The 18,138-nt window shown below is 35.8% G+C and overlaps 1 protein-coding gene across 5 annotated transcripts; it reads left to right on the top strand.

Annotated features, from left to right (window-relative positions):
- On the top strand, positions 1 to 17,095 carry LOC102237712 (E3 ubiquitin-protein ligase CBL). 5 transcript variants are annotated; one of them, XM_023331214.1, is made up of 13 exons: positions 1 to 92; positions 269 to 649; positions 7,591 to 7,737; positions 7,828 to 7,984; positions 8,959 to 9,080; positions 9,810 to 9,947; positions 10,050 to 10,137; positions 10,244 to 10,375; positions 13,092 to 13,289; positions 14,717 to 14,842; positions 14,931 to 14,959; positions 15,444 to 15,502; positions 16,593 to 17,095. In XM_023331214.1, the coding sequence occupies exons 2-13, from the start codon at positions 276 to 278 to the stop codon at positions 16,721 to 16,723; spliced, it is 1,701 nt and encodes a 566-aa protein (XP_023186982.1). In that variant the 5' UTR covers positions 1 to 92; positions 269 to 275; the 3' UTR covers positions 16,724 to 17,095. The 5 variants fall into 5 exon arrangements, with proteins under 5 accessions (XP_023186982.1, XP_023186984.1, XP_023186983.1 ...); XM_023331216.1 differs by lacking the exon at positions 1 to 92 and having other exon boundaries at positions 251 to 396; positions 499 to 649; XM_023331217.1 differs by lacking the exon at positions 1 to 92 and having other exon boundaries at positions 305 to 396; positions 480 to 649.
- The last annotated feature ends 1,043 nt before the right edge of the window (positions 17,096 to 18,138 follow it).

The following is an 18,138-nucleotide window of genomic DNA, read 5'->3' as shown; positions in this document are numbered from 1 at the left end:
AGGATGCAGCGTGCTCAGATCAACTTGAGGACTCTCAAAGATTATTGTACTGACTGCGAGTGTCAGTGTGAGCAATCAGAAACCTGAACTTTGTAAGCTTTAGCTCCACCCATTTTGTGCTTATTAGTTCTCATGCATTCAAGACTGAACTTTGACATCTCATGACACATTAATATATATGGTTACACACCCTCTTATGCAGACACATACTGAAACACGGACGTTTGAGGTGCTTTTTGCTTCACTTCACTTTCAAACACACAACCAGGATCTTTATGGCAGAAGCTGGTCCAGGAGCCTCAAGAAGCACCAGAATGAGCTGCAAACCCTTGACTGGTGAAGACCTACGACTGATGGAGAAGACCCTCAAAAGACTGGAAAGGCTTTCCGAGCTATGTACGAACCCCCGCCTTGGCCTGAGGAACAGTCCACCATTTCTGCCAGATCTGGTTCGAGAGACTTCGACTTTGCTCACGCAGGTCTGGCTGCCCTATCAAGGTGTCAGGACAGGAGGAGGTCTGGCTCCACGAGGGGATGAGGCGAGATACATGAGAATCCATATCAGAAACCTGCTGGATAAGACGGACCGGGCCGTGCTGCTTTTCAAAGAGGGCCGAGAGAAGATATTTGATGAGACATCCAGCTACAGGTAATAATACTTCCATATTTTTGAAACTCAGATTTTTGCTTACCCTTAACAAATATTTAAATTAATTCAAAGTTCTTGCTCCAAATAAATTTCACTCAGAATTGCCAGCGTTTAGGAAAAATATAGGAAAAAACTGTATAAATATGACTGTAAAGGTAACTTTCCATAATGAGGTGGCTCTTCCCATAAATTGGCCACGTGAGAATTTTTCTCTGACAGCTACTTCCAGTTCTAAGTCAACCTTTGCGATTTGTTTATTACGTGTTTTGTTCATCCACATTCCATTCAGAAGCAAACAAACCAGGAATATCACACATAACTATAAAGAAATTTTATAGAAACCCATCTCACTTACATACTTAATATTTTATTTTTAATCCCAACCAGACTATTTAAAACTAATTTAATTTTCTGTCCTTCTATTTATGATTTAAAACTCTGCTAAATTGGGCGGATGATTTTATTACGTAGTGCACGTTTATGCCTATTCATAAAAAAGACATTTAAATTTATACTTAACTTTCAAGATAACATTTTTAATTGGTCCTAAGGAAGTTTAATAACACCAATAAAACCCATGATAAACTCCCGGAGTCTTAATATAGAACTTACTATCGTCATAAAGTGACGATAACTGTAAGCAGTTCTCTTTAAGTGGTTACATTCAAACAGCTAAGTGGAGCTTTCTTGGAGGCTGGGTTGCCTTCTCCTGCTAGGAATACTAATGATGATTGTGGAAAAGGGACACAACCTGCATCTTTGTAATGCTAAGAGGAAACCTGAAAAAACAACAGCAACAAGAATGTCCTTTGAATTTGAACCGCTTGAGAAAGAAAGTGCGAGAAATAGCTTGCGAACAAACAAATTGTCTGTTTATCCCCACGCAGACTGAACAAGCTCTGGAGGAAGAAGGATATATTTACCTCTGTGTTATGTTTCATTCAAATGTTTTCTGACAAGACCCAAATCTAACTTGTCCAGTTTTTTCTTTTGAGTTGCACATCAGTAAAGCAGTTCTATTGATTACAAATGCTAGTTAGTGGAAGTGGGTTTTTAAATTGTGTTTTTTCTAGCAACAGTCTCCCTCTTATCACTGAGGCAACAATTAGGAACCTAATTATTCTCTAGTATTTGTAGATGTCCGTTTGGAAAATAAACTTATCTGAAAATCAAACAGTGCATTTTGCTCATATCAGTAATGAGCGATACAGATGAAGTATCAAACGTAAAACCAATCAAGCTTGGGGAGCTCGACAACAGTACAGAACAAAAACAGAATCCGGCTACTTCGATGATCTGGCTCTGGAGTTATGCAGGTTCTACCATATTCTCAATATATTCAGAGATTAAATATGCAGATATATTGCAGAAAATTAGATTATTATCACAAGTTACTTTGTTTAAATTGATTAATTTAAGCAAAAGTGAAAGTCTGAAAAAATGAAGACGTATTAATATAACTGAAATGTTTATTTCTTTTCATTATTTATAATTATGTTTTTTTAAAATCTAGAATTAGGTTGTTTTGAAAGTCTTAAAATAATGTGAAGCAAATTTTAAAGACAGCAATACCGAATTGCCGGCATACTGAAAAGTATACACAGTAGAGTATTTTTACTTTTGTCACATGGATTACTGCATCACAATGACGAAATCATTCCTAAATCCTCATTGATTGTGGAAACTTTATTCTGGACATCAAATGTTATTTTTATTTTTATATGACAAGAGCGCTTTCAACCGCTAAGCAGTATTTCAGTCTCTTTTCTCCTAAGCCCATGTAAGACACTTTTCTTGACACCTTGGGTTCAGGAATGGAGTAACATAAAAAATGTGTAAGATGAAAACCATGTCCTGGATCCTTCTGGATGAAGCTCCTAATGTGCTGACTCCAGCCTTAGGCCATGCCTTGTGAATTTAACTCAAATTTACCAATGGGCTCTGGTCACACACATGGCTTTGGATACGACTGTTTGCATGTTCACCTTCTATCATACTTTTTCCACTTAACTTTCACTTAATATACTTGGATATAGCACTCTACAAACAGTCAGCTTCTTTAGCAATGATCTTTCGTGGCCAGCCCTCCTTAAGGAGCATGATGGAAAACTGTTAAATTTGAAGATCTTCCTCCAGATTTTGTAGACTACATCATAACCATCTCTGTATGATTTTTTAAAATCTTAAATGCAATTCAAACATTCTGAGAAACTGATAAAGTTGTGGTTTTATTTGCTGAAGGTCATAGTCACCAAAATAAAAATGCTAGAAACATGTCAAGCTCTTTGTAAAGAATCTATGTAACTCAATTTGTTTCACTTTTTAAATATTTTTATAAGAAATTGATGTTTTTACTGATATTCTGATCTATTGAGATGGATCTGTATAACAATGCAGATGTATACAACTAGAGAATATCTCTCAGCAAAATCTGAAAGTTAGATAAGCCATCTTTTGAATCTCTTTGCGCAACAGATGGGCCTCTTACCAAAGCAGATCTGCATGGGCAGTCAAGTAGCAAGTTCCCATACTGTTACATCAGACATGCGTTGTGGCTCACATGTCAAAGTGCATGAATATCATCTTCTCTGTTTTAAAAATGTCTCGCTCCAACATGCTCTTTGTTGCGGCCTTGTGAGCAAATTCTCTGTCTGTTTATGCAAAATTGAATGTTTAGTTTTAGAATAACGCAGTCGGATGTCAAACGAGGCCTGAAGCAGAACTGAGATCTGGCTGACGGTGAAGGAGGCAGAAACACACTGCGGAAGGTGCAGCGTTTTTCTGTATAATTGTTTGCAAGACAATGGTGCCTTCGTCTCCTCTGACAGAAATTTTAAAAGAGATGCAAATGTACAGTGTCTCTTACAAAATTAAATTTTATGGGTCACATGTATGGTTTCGCTAGAGGAAGTTGGACCAACATGTATTAAATATCTTTATTTAGTCATCAACCAAAAAAGAAAAATAAAGGAGAAATATCACAGAGTAACACATTACAGCTTTTTTTGTTTTTTGGTAAAAAATATTTAGGGACATATATTTTCCTTCTTCCTCAAAATCCATTACATATTTGTAAAAGACAAAAAAGCTTTTAAATAGTAACAACCACATGTGACATACTAAAAAAATTAAATTCAAAGGACGTTTGCGTTATTCCAGATCATGTAAATGAAATGCAAAAAGTAATTTGTACGTAAGAAGCACTTCTCTAAATGGATTTGCATCTCTCCACAGCCTTATAGCCATGCCGATTTTAGACTTAAAACCTATTTAAATTTTAAGAAACAGGTCAGCAATTTTTAAGGTGACGGAAACTATGAAAAATCAGCTGAGTCCGCAGACTGAAATGCCAAAGGGGAAAAAAAAAACCAAGACCATCTTTCTTGCTAAATATTATGTTGTAAATTAAAAGGATATCTTTAACAGAGGCAAACAACAAAAACAAAGTAATTTCCAAAAGGATGTATATTAATATTTGAATGATAACGGTATGTAAACCACTCTGTGCTTATTTCACTTTAAACGAGTTGTGAGGCAACAGCACTGGATGTACAGACACAATTTGTCACTTAAACTAGAGGGATACAAAAGAAATGAAAAATAATTATATTGTGCTTCATATGTGCAATTATGGTCAGACACAAAATAATGGCACAAACCTCTTTGGGTGGAGTGTGAATATATTTTCAAAGACTTTATTGGCTACACTGGCCTTTAATTGAGAGTGGTCAGACTGGAAAGTGGGTTGTGAGAGTGGAGGATGGAAGGCGGCAAAGGTCATCGGGCTGGGACTCAGACCCGCATCGGCCGTAACGAGGATTAAAGTACGATGCCTGAGTCTTTTCCTGCAGTAAAGACTCAGGAGGAGGCACTGAGGAGGCAAAGCCTCACCCAGATCTGCTGTCCTTTGAGTAACTCAAATTTTTACTGTGGCTTTTAAATGTATCACCCACCCTGCTTTAGTTTAGGACAAAGAGAAGAGATGCTTTTCAGAAGCAAGGCAGGCATGAAGACCTGCTGCTTTTCAAACTTTATATCCCTAGAGCGCTTTATACCCCTACAGGTGCGTTCTACCCCGGCGCCACCGCAGGAGCCCGAGTGTGCATATATTTAAATTAGTAAATAGAGAAAAAAACTAAATAAAGATGAACAGATGCATACTTTTGAAAATGCAGTGGCGTTCTGCTGTGCATATCAGAACTTTTTCCGTTTTTAGTCTTTTATGATATTTCCAAGCATCATGGCATTAGATGAAGTTAGGTTTATCTCCAGTATTGTAAGCCTGACCGGTGTGCGATAAAAGTAATAAACTTCACCCCAATAATACCACATTCCTTAAGTACACCAAATTCACTAATTAGAATAAACATAGCTAACAAGGGATCTGGTAAAATGACTGTTTTACTCTACAGCCACATTCATCCTGTCTCCGGCAAACATTCATACACCAATATGCAGTCAGGGAGCAACTTGGGGCTAATTGTTTTCCCCCAGGGGCAATTTGACATGTGGCAGGACAAATCTGGAATCAAATCCACAATTTCCAGATCGCTACACAACTACTGTTACCCGTTAGCTGTTGTACTATGTGTCTAATTTCATATAGTTTTTAAAGAATGAGTTATAAAAGTAGGAAAAAGTTGGACATATGTAAACTACGTGGCCAGATGTATGATGCAGGACATCAGACATCTTAGAAAAATTTACATCAGACCTGGTGGAGATAATGAAGGGCCTTAAACTGGGTGAAAAGCACTGCAATATTAAATGCACTCCTTGCTATACATTTTTCTATTACTTCTCTGTAAAAGTGAGAGCAAGTTTTTTTTTGTTTTTTTTTTAAGAGAATAGCCTCAAAACTGTGACCAGGCTGAGGTGGCCTACGCTGTAGTCCGCCAGAAGATCATGTTTGTTGTTACTGTACATTTTACCACAGGGTCGATGTCCTTTGAAATGTATTTTTAAACACATGGGCTCAGCCAAAGCGAGAGATGTGGCTTATGCATTTCCTCCCACCTCCACCTCTACTACTCCCTCTTTCTCTAACACTCAGCAGAGGTTGTCCTTTTCTCATTCAGACAAAAGTTCACAACCACTTGTCAAATATGTTAAAAATTTCTGAATCTTGGACAGATCTGAGAAAACTTTATTGAGATTGATTTTAATCAGTCCATTTTTGTAACATATGGAAAAATAGCCTAACTTTGCATTATATTATTTTATTAGGTTTCCTAAAAACTCTTTTACGTCACACAGAGGTGTTGCTAAAGAGTATCTGCTGCAGGTGTTAAAATAGACTGCAGGTGTTAAAAAAGTGATGTTCGGTGTACTTTTTAAGGTGCGACATCATGCAGTGCACAAAAGTTACATGCATGAGAAAAAGTGAAAAAACACATTAGCAAAAGCAAAAGAACTCATTAAAAAAAAGTAAGATGAGACCTCTTAAAAGTGGTCTGAAGTGACACACTGGCCAGTGGAACATTTTGTGGTATTTACAGACAAGCTTGCAGAAGCCAGCATCCTGTTTGCAAGCTGGACTACTTGTGTGTTTACCTGTGTGCGTGCGTGCATGTGTGTGTGTCTATGGAAAATACCAGCAATGCTTCGATAACACTGCTGCCCGAACACTGACTTACTGCACAACAAGCTGTTAAGTCACAGCAAGGCCGTATTTTATATGCATTGAATATGAGCGACTGGGAAAACTTAAAATAATTGCAATGTAACAAATATAGACATAAATCTGATTTTAAACCACCTGAACATTTTTTTTTTCTTTTTGTATTTTCTCACATTACCATGACAAATTTCTCCAGATATTCTTTGGATTTCTTGTGATATATACCAACACAAAGCTGTATAAAACATGAAGTGGAAAAAAAATAATACAGTTTTATGCGTTTTCTTGTTGTTTTGTTTTTATAAATTAAAGTCTGTGTGCATGTGTTTGCAATTAGCTCAGTGGAGTCAAACATTAATAGAACCACTCTTACCTACAAATACAGCTGCAAATCCTCTGTGGTACATCTCTACCAGTTTTGTACATCTAAATGAGAATTTTTGTGTAATTAGCTTTTCAAATTTTTATGTCCGCCTGAGACATTTTCAGTTGAATTTAGGTCTGGGTTTTAAGTGGGCCATTCTAAACATGTCATTTTGATTTCAAAGCATCTGCTATGACCAGCTTCTTCATCCTTGTAGAAAAGAAGCATGCATACAACATGATGCCACACCTATAATATGATGCTGGCACCATGTTTCATGGGTTGTTCAGGGTGAGGTGTAGTGTTAGTTTCCACCACAAATACATTTTTACGAATAGGTTAAAATTTAATTTTAGTCTCATATGACCAGAACATCTTAATAGTCTTGAGCCTCTTATTAGGCTTGTTTTAAACTTTGAATGGGAGGTCTTATGGATTTTTGTCAACAATTGCTTTTATCTTGCAACACTATAAAGGCCAAGTGTTGAACAAATGTGCTGTTCAACACACTTGTTCCAGTGTGTTGAACAAGTGTGAACAATTTTCACTTTTCCAGGAAAAGTAAAAACTGAGAAACATCAATAAAACAGCTTAGCTGTGGAGAATGTGTCAACGTAAATTGTATTACAACCCCTCCAGAGTTACAATGGGCTTCTTCCCTGTCTTTCTGAGTAATGCTCTATCTGTCAGCTAAGGTAAACAGTGTGTCTTGGTTGCTTTCCAGAAGTTCTTTTCAGATGGTGGATTGAACAGAACTCTGTGAGATGTTCAAAGCTTGGGTTGGTTTTTGATCTTGGTCTTTTAGTTCACTAATGATCTCCTAGGAAAATTGTGGGGAAAAAAATGAACTGGAACTATATATTTTCTAATAATGCAAATATATCTTATTTTTACTATTATGTTCTGTATTTTGTTCTGTACCTGCCTCTGAAAGTTCACTGTGTTTTTAATTGTCAGGAGGAATTTGACCAAACTGTCCTTGCTGTTCAGTCACATGCTGTGGGAGCTCAAGGCTATGTTTCCAGGGGGATATTTTCAGGGTGACACCTACAAAGTGTCTAAGGTGGAAGCAGATCAATTCTGGAGGAAATATTTTGGAACCATGTAAGTTTAGTACTTTTTGCTATATCTGTAGTACAAGCTTAATATTGCATTTGTTTCATGTAAATATATCTGAATGTTGTGCTCTGATAGGTGTATCGTGCCATGGAGAAAATTCAAAGAACAGTTGAAAAGTACACATCCATTTGAGGAAGGGATGGAGGCCATGGCTCTGAAATCAACAATTGACCTTACCTGTAATGATAACATCTCAGTGTTTGAGTTTGATATTTTCACACGGCTATTCCAGGTAAGTAAACGATTTCCAGAAAAAGTAAGAACTTAGGTACATCAATAAAACCAAAAGAATTTAAATAAATATGTACAACCCCTTCGTGATGTCATGCGAGCAAGATCCCACCACCATCTACCTGCTGGAGGGCAATCTCCAGCAGGTATATTAACCTGAAATATTAGAAAAAAGGGACGTTGTGCTTTGCTACACATTGTCAAAACTACAACTAGATAACAGGTCAGGAAAAAGTTTACAGAAAAAAAATAGCAAGGGAAAGAAATAGTTATTCGTGCTTGACTTTGACAACCATAGCATGTAGATGTGATGCAGAATTTGGTGTGTTTCGGTTCAGTTAAAAAAAAAAGTAAAAAGGCGACCCAAACACTAACTGACAGGTGTTTAGCTAATTAGCCACGGAGGAGTTAGATCAGCTAATAGCAGCGGTAGCTAACCTACCACAGCGATCACTTATTAATAATAGCAAAACTAAACATCAAACATAAAAAAAAATGATACCATAACTACCTGAATGTTCTGCTCTTTCAGTGGGAAATGTTTGAGCGTTTTTGGTGTTGAATTATTGTCAGTTGCCATGGAAATGAGTCTGTGAACGTAGCCGACATAGAGAAAAAAATGGCTTTGAGTTATTCTTCAACTGTTTTTCTGTGTGAATTTTCCCTTTCTGTGGCGCACTGTATTGAATTAATAATACCTTCATCTCCAGGTTTCTTTTTTTTTAACGTCAACTTTCTACAGTAGAAGTTCACTTTATAGATGGCATGTGCGCATGCGCGAAATTTCTGGTCGTAAACAACAAATGCAAGGGGTCTACATAAATGATTGTCGAGACAATGATACAGTCACTCAGCTGGCTTATTGAAATTAGTACAACAGATCCAAGCACATTTTAATAAACACGAAAAGTAAACTGTAAAAAAAATGTTTTTGTGATGTCTTTGGAAATCAATTTACTGTTCTTCCTCTTTTAGCCTTGGAAATCACTTATAAGAAACTGGAACCAGCTTGCTGTGACACACCCAGGCTACATGGCCTTTCTTACTTATGACCAAGTTGTAGGTCGGCTCGAAAACTACCTGCACAGACCTGGGAGGTAAGCACAGGCGCAATCTTATGCTTATGCTCTTAAGTAAAAGAGCAATGCCAGTTGCTATTCAATATTAAATGTGTAATCACGTTAAGTGTTTTTTTAAATATCATAATTAGTAGTTAAAAGGCTGAAAATTAGGTTAAAATAACAAAAGCATTAAATGACATGTCGGTTTAGAAGCAGCTGTTAAAAATGTCCAAAACATAATAAAATAGTTATAGCAGCATTTCTTTTTTAAAATGATTCTATTTGAACCATCACTGCAAGCTCCCAGTTTTTTCAGCATTCCTTCTCTACACTGTTGTGTATACTGGTGCAGAATTTCATTCAGGTTGAGGTTTGGGAATTTACATGTCCTGAGGTCTTAATACATATTTCTGTTGCCTTTCTGCTGTGTTTCTAGACCTTCATAATGTTTGTCTAATAATATTCTCTTACAAACTTGCAAGGCCTTCACAGAACAACAGCATTTTTATTTCAGGTTAAGTTACCTACATGTGTACTCTAACTACAAACTAGATGACTTATGAAGGCAATGGTTTGAACTTGTTTTTTATTCAGGGATGTAATAGTGAAGAGCACTCACTCTTCACATTTCTTTCTATAAGAAAATCTACATAAAAAGTTTGTGGCTCAGATTAGGAATACGCATCAATATGTTTTACTACCCATAAGTACAGTGGCAAAAATGATGCACAATATATTTTCCTTTATATCATTAAACATTTCCAGCTTCATCTTTCGTCTGAGCTGCACCAGAATGGGTCAGTGGGCCATTGGTCATGTGACCACTGAAGGCGACATCATCCAGACCATTCCACAGAACAAGCCTCTATACCAGGCACTCATCCAGGGCTTTAAGGAGGGCTGGTCAGCACAAACACACACACACATGCATACACACATAAGTCTCATTTTCCCCCCCCCTCAGTCTAAACAACTTTTAAGAACTGTCTGTTCATGTAACTGCAGCTACTTGTACCCAGACGGCCGTGACATGAACCCTGACCTGACAAGCTTGTGTGAACCAACCAGCAGAGACAAAGTCAAAGTTACAGAAGTAAGTTAATGCACATGTTTGCATGTATTTAAAAGAGAATCTTCATTTTTTTATGATAAAACTTTATTGATAATCTGCTCTGCTTTAACCAATCAACCATCTATAGGAGCAGTACGAGATGTACTGTGAGATTGGAAGCACTTTCCAGCTGTGTAAGATCTGTGCAGAGAGGGATAAGGACATTCGGATTCAGCCCTGTGGACATCTCCTGTGCCAGCCATGTCTCACGGGGTGGCAGGTACGAATCCCATGCATTTACAAAAAGATCCCAGTGCTGATCAGTTTTCAGATTTGCAGACTGAGCTGGAGCTGAATCATAAACATCCCCTCAGACTTCTACAGTACTCTTCTCCATGCTCAGTGAAAGGAAGTAGACCAGATTATCTGAACAGGTTTATTTTTGTAATCTATGGTTTTGTATTTGGTTTTATTATCATGCCACTATAACAGTGCTGGTTATTTGAATGTGGTTTGGGGTTACGGTCAAAATATCATTTGTGTTCTCTATGCAAACACCTTATTTAAATGTTGAATTCCCAGGCAGTGACCACTTTTTTCATAAATAGTGTCATGTAATTCTAATCGTAGATAATCTAAAACTTTAATCTGCAGAAGAAAGTATGACTAACATATGCAACTTCTCAGAACATTTATTCATAATGTTGCATTAAATACATTCACTCTTCTGATAAATGCCATTCCTAAACCCTCTTTTGTTTTACTTATAAGATCATTTACTCTCAAACTTTACTAATATGAACCATGTAATTGATCTTTTAAGGAACAGCTGTAAAATTGTCACTGTGTATTCTATCTAAAAGTTAAACAAGGACCTGAATGGAATTCTCTTTTCTGTAATGGACACCATTTCAGAAAAGAGAAATGGTGTACCTTTCCTTTTAACAAACACATCTTTGATCTTCTTAGATAACACATGGCTCAGAAAGCACAAGACTCATACTTGTTTGAGTAATTGCCTTCTTTGACAAGTCACATATACATTTTTCTAAGACATTGCATCCTTTGTTTCAAGGTTATTTTTATAACCTAGATGGCAATATTCCCAAAATTTGCTATCCAGAAAGTACAATAAATTGCACATCGTCCTTCACAATTACTGGAACCATCATGCTGACTAGTTGTTCAGGCGATATGCTGACTGTGTGCTGTCGTCAGATGAGACTAAGATTGGGGTTGTCAACAACAACACATTGGGTGGGTCTCGGGTAAAACGAAGGAAGAGTATAAAAAGTGCCTTTTTTGTTTCACGAGACACAAAGTTGATCCTCTTCAATGACTAAATCAGTCATAGTAAATAAATCTTATAGAAAACCTCAAGGGTGAGCTGAATGAATAGAGCATTAAGAGAGAACAGAAGACTCTGTTCTAACTTTATGAGGTGTTATAGGAGGATACTAAAGGTATCAAAAGGGTTTTATGAGCATTTGTCAGCAAAGGTCTTTGTTAAAAATTGTAAATTATTTTAATGGGCTCCTTAATTTTAATTTTGGATTAAAACAATAATAAGACTTCTTAAAAAAAATCTAAATTTGCTTTTCACATTTCTGCCTCGAGTGCAAAATATAGATGGACTTATATGTAAATTATTTTAAACCTAATATGTTTAATACAAAAAAAAATAATTTAAAAGCACCATAACATTTTTGTACATTAATTTTAAAATATGTGAATTTACATTTGAGTGATTATTAGCTAGGAGATAATATCCTGCATGTTTGTTATGAATGAGTCACTATGAATTCTTACTTTTGCATCATTACCCCTTCTGGTCATACACAGTATACAACTTAGAAAACCCCAATCTGGTGCACAAAATTGATTCTAGTGCAGGGGTTGAATAACAGAATAACTTATTTTTTGCAGATAGACAAATCATCCTTTCCTCTTAACTGTAAAATTCAGTTTAAGCTTTAATTGCACAGCAATCTAAACTGAAGTACTCAGAAGACTGTGAAATAGGAGATTCATTTAAGATTTTGATGTGATCAACAAGGACTGTAAAATTACATATGAGCATTTTTAATGTTCCTTTTTATTTTACTCGGGTAACCTATTGGGGCATTTGGAAGTTTTAACAAAGTACCTTTGCCACATATTGAACTAACATGGATATCTGGTAGTAAAACAGCTGATCAAAACAGAAAGGAATGTACCTTTTTTCTGATCCAGTTTAACAACAACTCTATTAGCTCCTGCAGTGACACAGCCTTACCTTATGTTTTAAAGCACATAACTACATAACAAAATTATAGTTGCTATTGTAAAATCCTGGTATCTTGGTTTGTAAGCATTTCGATCAGCGAGTGAGCCCCTCTATCTTATGTGTAGAGGCATAATTCTTTCAGAAATGAAGGCACTGTGTCCTGACATTTGGCTCAGAATTTCCTGTGTGAGATCTGCTTTACATCCTCTTCAGACACATTGACTTTGAGTAAAAGTCAATGCATGTGTGTGCGTGGGTGTGTGTGTGTGAAAGCACACAAGAGATTAATTGGAAGAAGAGAAAAAACGTAAAAAGAAAATAGGAGAAGACTCATCTTTGTGAGACAACAATGGAAGAATTACTATATTTTCTTAGATCGCAGATTTTCATTGCTGATTGACAGCAGGATCCAGTTGCCAAGGCGTTCAGAGCACAATCTCTTACCAGACATGATTTAAAAGCTATCGCTGGATCTTGCAGTCAAAACACTAGACATTCATCTCCCCATCTGGGCTACAAAATGGAAAACCTCAATTGAAAGTTTCTGTTGAAACTGTTGGTATTTTCCAGCACTTTTTAAAACACTTTCTTTGAAGCTAAGTTCAACTCTTTCCACTACACATAGTTCAAAAAGATCTGAGCTTGTACTGACTGTACGTGACAGTGGATTGCTACGTGTGAATTGTCTTTCTGTATCTTTACCTGTGTTGGGTTCGTGATCATAATTTAGCAGAAGTCAGCCGGCCACACCTGCCCATACTGCCGCTGCGACATCAGAGGGACCGAGTCCATCCTCATCGAGCCCTACATGACAGGCCATAGGTGGGGGGACGATGAAGATGATGATGATTATGATGATGATGATGATGGCGAGGAGGATCATGAGGACATTGAGGTGGTGGTAAAGGAAATGGCTGCCCTCCGGAAGGTGTGTGAATAATAAAATGTGTTTTTCATTTTGTCTAATTTTAGCTATCAAGTTTGTTCAAGATAAATAAATATGAACAATAAATTGTTTATATTGCTTTAAGTTAAATAAATGTTATTACTATTACAATTATCAATACTGCGAAAAAGTGTTTGCACCTTTACAGATTTTTTTTCTGTTTGTTTTTTGTCATTCTTAAATGTTTCAGATCATTTATTGTCATACCAAGATCATAGAAAATACAAAATGTAGTTTCAAATTCTGATTTAATTTAATAACAAAAAAAAAGCCACCCGACATTAAGAAGTACAATTCTTAGCTGAGCCTCTTTAACTGTCCTGAGCCTAAGGACACATCCAGCATAATAAAAAGTTTAGTCAAATACAGAAAGTCAGACAGGCTCTGAAGCAGAAAAGAAACCCCAGAGTATCACTCTACCCCCACCATGTTCTGCTGTCACAATAGTGTTCTAATTTTGAAATGCTGTCTTAGTTTTATGTCAAATGTATCAGGAGGAACACCTTGCACAAAGTCCCACTTTTATCCCGTCAATCCACAGAATTTGCTCAGAAGTAATCTTCAGGATGGTCTTTGGTAAATGTAAGCATTTGTGTTCTTTCCAGTCTGTCTCTTACTGGGTGTGGCTTGTGAAAATGAATGAAAACTGAGAAAATAATGCTGTCAATTAAAGTGAATCCATGATTATATTTTCATGCATGGGTTTAATCATTTTTTTCTCTTGATAAATGAAAATAATATATTTACTTAGCTATTTTTCCAAATAAAAATGTGCTTGATTTATATGACAAGAAACAAAAACAAAGAAATCTGCAAATGCCAAAAAATAAAAATAAAAATTCACAGCACAGGATATATGTATATCATTTGTTATGACCTTAGAAGGTTTTAGGGGTGTCTGACATTGTAATATTATGCTTAGGACTGGTTAAGTATCAGACTCTATGAAATGGCAGCATGTGACAAATAATCAAATCCTAATATATTCTATAAAAAAAAAAAAAAATAGAATATACAAAGTTCACTCTAGAAGTATTTTGTCAAAAAAATGGTGATTGTATATAATTTTGCATTGTCTTTATGTGGGACACATTTCCAGTTCAGTTTAAAACCCAAATACATCAATAATAATAAAAAAAAAAACTTAAATTAAATTTGTCCCGTTTCTTTTTTAAACTAATTTAGACATGACCTTTTTTTTGACTCACATAAAATCTGAGTACTGCACATTTTTAGAAATGTCTGTACTCCTACCGCCTTGTTTCTGATCATTTGTTCTGATCTGGTAACCAGTTTTATGTATGAGTAGATACTTATCAACATCAGTGAGACTTCATTTAAAACATGAATCAGCACTTCTTAAGAGGGAGAAAGGTTCTCCACTGACTAATAACATAACTTTTTAACAGTTCTCAAGTTTGGACTCCCAGATCAACAGTTCTCACCTCAGAGCTCCACCTTTACCCCCGAAAAACACCACTAACCCAGACTGCCCGTCTCCTAAGCCGTTTAGCAGACATTCTCAATCTTATGATGTAAGTTTGCTCATTTACTCGCTGTTATAGATTATTGATGAGATAAACAGATATAATCTTTGTGACCCAATTTTTCTTTTCTCTGCAGGCGGCATCTGAGAGACCAGAGGCGAACAGGTAGGGCACTGCAGAGATGTAACACGTAAACATGTAATTCTTGTAATTTACTCTTGTGGTTTTATTTACAGTAAGTTGGTAAAAAGAAAAGAAAATCTCTGTTTTCTGGTCTTGTTGCACATCGTCTTGCATTCCGTCTCTAGACTGAGTTATCATTGTTCATACTGCTAATAAGTTTACATTCAGCAAAACAATGTGCCTTCAATGCTGTCATGATATGGATGAAACTGTTTTCACTTTTAGAAATGCAAAAAAAAAGGATAAAATGCAAAGAATAATCTGAAACATTATTCATGAATAAGAATAAGTACACCGTTTTTACACAAATGACTTAAATTATCTTGGAAATTTGTTAGAAAATCAGCAGTTTTCTTTCAAGCTCTGTGATATTATTGATATTAAGTTTCATTTAAATTGTTTGTAGTTATTATTTGCAAATATTTTCATCTGGATTAATTTTTTATTTAAATTCCTTATGAAACAGTTCCGGATTCTTTGGCGAAGAAGATTCTTCTTCTTCTTCCTCTCAAAAGGCTACAGACTGTAAGTTATAACCTTGATCCATCAAACATGAATCCACAGTGCAAGATTATGTACAACGTACTATTTTAAACCAAAAAAATGTAATTGAATTTTCAAACACAGCACAGTCAAACACAGTTCAAAAGTTCACATTCCAACATCTAAAACCAGATGCATCACTGTTTTGATAGAAAACATATACTCTACTCAGTAAATAATTGACAATGGTAGATACAAGAAAGCACACAGTACTAACAGTCATGATTGCTGCTGATTGCATGTACCTGGATCATTAAATGAAAGTCAGCGTCAATGATGAGTTCAGTTAGTGAGGTTGTTTATTGTGAGAACTAACATGTGTCAAATAGGTGACATTTATTCAAGGTAAAGGCAGTATTCATTCATTTCAAAAGGTTTAGTGGAAAGAGGAAACAATTCAAGAAGAAGCAGAAAACCATAGGCTGCTCTGCTCAAATGACTTAAAATGATTTGCCTAACGTGTCTTTTTTGAAACCAATTTTTACTGCATGTCTTTTGGTCACTAGTTATTTTGAACAACAAATGGATTAATGCAAATATCCATTAAATATAATTAATGATTCATACATAATCTAATTTTGTCTTAAAATCAAATCTGCAAGGTCTAAATTAAGTTTGTGCCATCTTCTGTAAAACACTGGCTTACCCACATCCTGTTTCAGTTGGAGGGTTTGGTGTTAATGCAGGAAGTATAGCAGACCATTTCTGCTGAAATTACTGCACATTGTATTTCACATTGGGTCTTTCTTATATAATATAAGTGGCTATTTTCCAAGTAAATGTTCTTCCACCTAAAATGCAAAGAAATTGATTTTATTAAACAGATGAGAAGAACTAGATACTGTTGTTCCAACTGAAATAAATCAGCAGTGACTTGCCAGAATTGATTGGTTCAAAGCCAAAACTTGAAGAGGAAACAAAAATACACATAAATAAAAACAAAAACTTTTGAACATAGTGAAATGGAAAAAAAATAAGGCTAATTTAGACTACTGTACCACAGCTGTGCTACTTATGAGAGTGGCACACTAAAGTGACCTATTTTTTTTTTTTTTTTTTTTATCGTTTGTAGGCGCAGCAGCATGGGCTGGACCTTCCAGTCCAGTCCAAGAGAGAAGACGTAAAGAGACGGAGAGAGGCGCAGCAAGACTCAGAAAAGACAAAACTGGCTTCGGAGAAATAACAAGAACTATGTCCTCCTGATTGAACAAACAGAACGGCAACATCTGAAGTCTAGGAAATGTTTAACAAAGAAGTAAGAGGGACCTGAGATAACTTTTTCATAATAAGACTTAAGTGAATGTAAAAAAAAAAAGAGGTGAGGATATCTCATGTCTGAAAGGCCATGCCTGCTGCAAACAGTTCTGATCAGAAGTTTACATAAACTCTTCATCAACAGGAATACTATTTTCATTGTGGGTTTTTCCTTATTTGCTTAAATTATTTATTTTCTGGTAGACTGATAACACAGCATACAACTGTAGTCTTTTTTTGAAACAAGTTTAGATTTATTTTTGGATTGTCTCTTGTTCACTCAATGTCAAGCAGATATAAAAAGGCTGAAATATTCACATACACCCCCTCTATTTTTGTGTCCGTTAGCAAGTTGCAAAGAAGCTGTTGTTTTTTTTAGCTATCTGCAAGGTAGCTTTATTTAAAATATAAAACCGCTAATTTTATTTGGTTGATTTAGTGGGTAGAATTGAGTAACTAATCACTGTCCTTAAATTTAAATGAATTTTTCCGCTGCCACAGAAGCTTAATGTTAAAACCATTCCAAAATCGGTATTCTTGTGACAACTGTTGTAAAGTTCAAATTTTACACATCTGACCCAAACACACATTCAGATTGATGAAATAATTAAAAAACCCAAGGCTATCGTGAATTTGAAGATAAAGATTTGAAGCTGCCAACAAGGACAAGACAAAGACAAACCAATTTCACAGTGTGACCTAGAATACTTAGAGGAGTAAAAATGAGGCCATTAAATGTAAGAATATTTCACCCCCTGTCAACCATGGTGATGGCAGTATTATGTTGAAGGTTGGTACTGAGACTGCTGTAGCTAGTGCTTTGCACAAAGAAGGTGAAATGATGAAGGCTACCTCCAGTTGCCTATATTTCATCCAGTTGGTTAAACTTGGACACCATGGAGTGATGATTACTAGCATACATCAAAACTGATTTTTAAATTACTAAACTTGTCTAATCTTAAACTTCTGGACTGGCCAAAAACTCAACACTATTGCTCATTTATGGTTTGTAGTTAAAGCAGGGTATTTGCCAGTAATCCAACTGATCTGAATGAGTTGTAGCCCTTTTTTTCATAAAATGGGTGGTAATAACATTCAGCTAAAACTATGCCAATGGCATGTTGATTGCTACAAGAAGGGTTTACTTTCTCTACAACTTGCTGAGGGTCAATAATCCAAATACCACCAGGGCTATATGTGTATGTAAGCCTAGTAATTATAGAACATCCAAAACAATTTCCAATTTATGTACACAATTCTTGGTTTTAAAAAAAATCATTACAAGTGGAAGCTGAACTATCAGTTCACAGTGAAAACAGAATGATCCAAATAAATCATTAAAAGGCACAAACTAATTTGACCTT

This window comes from Xiphophorus maculatus, chromosome 3 (genome assembly GCF_002775205.1).
Source record: "Xiphophorus maculatus strain JP 163 A chromosome 3, X_maculatus-5.0-male, whole genome shotgun sequence".
NCBI classification, from domain to species: domain Eukaryota; kingdom Metazoa; phylum Chordata; class Actinopteri; order Cyprinodontiformes; family Poeciliidae; genus Xiphophorus; species Xiphophorus maculatus.
Note: the sequence above shows the minus strand (reverse complement) of the source record. Positions and strands in the feature narration are given on the sequence as shown.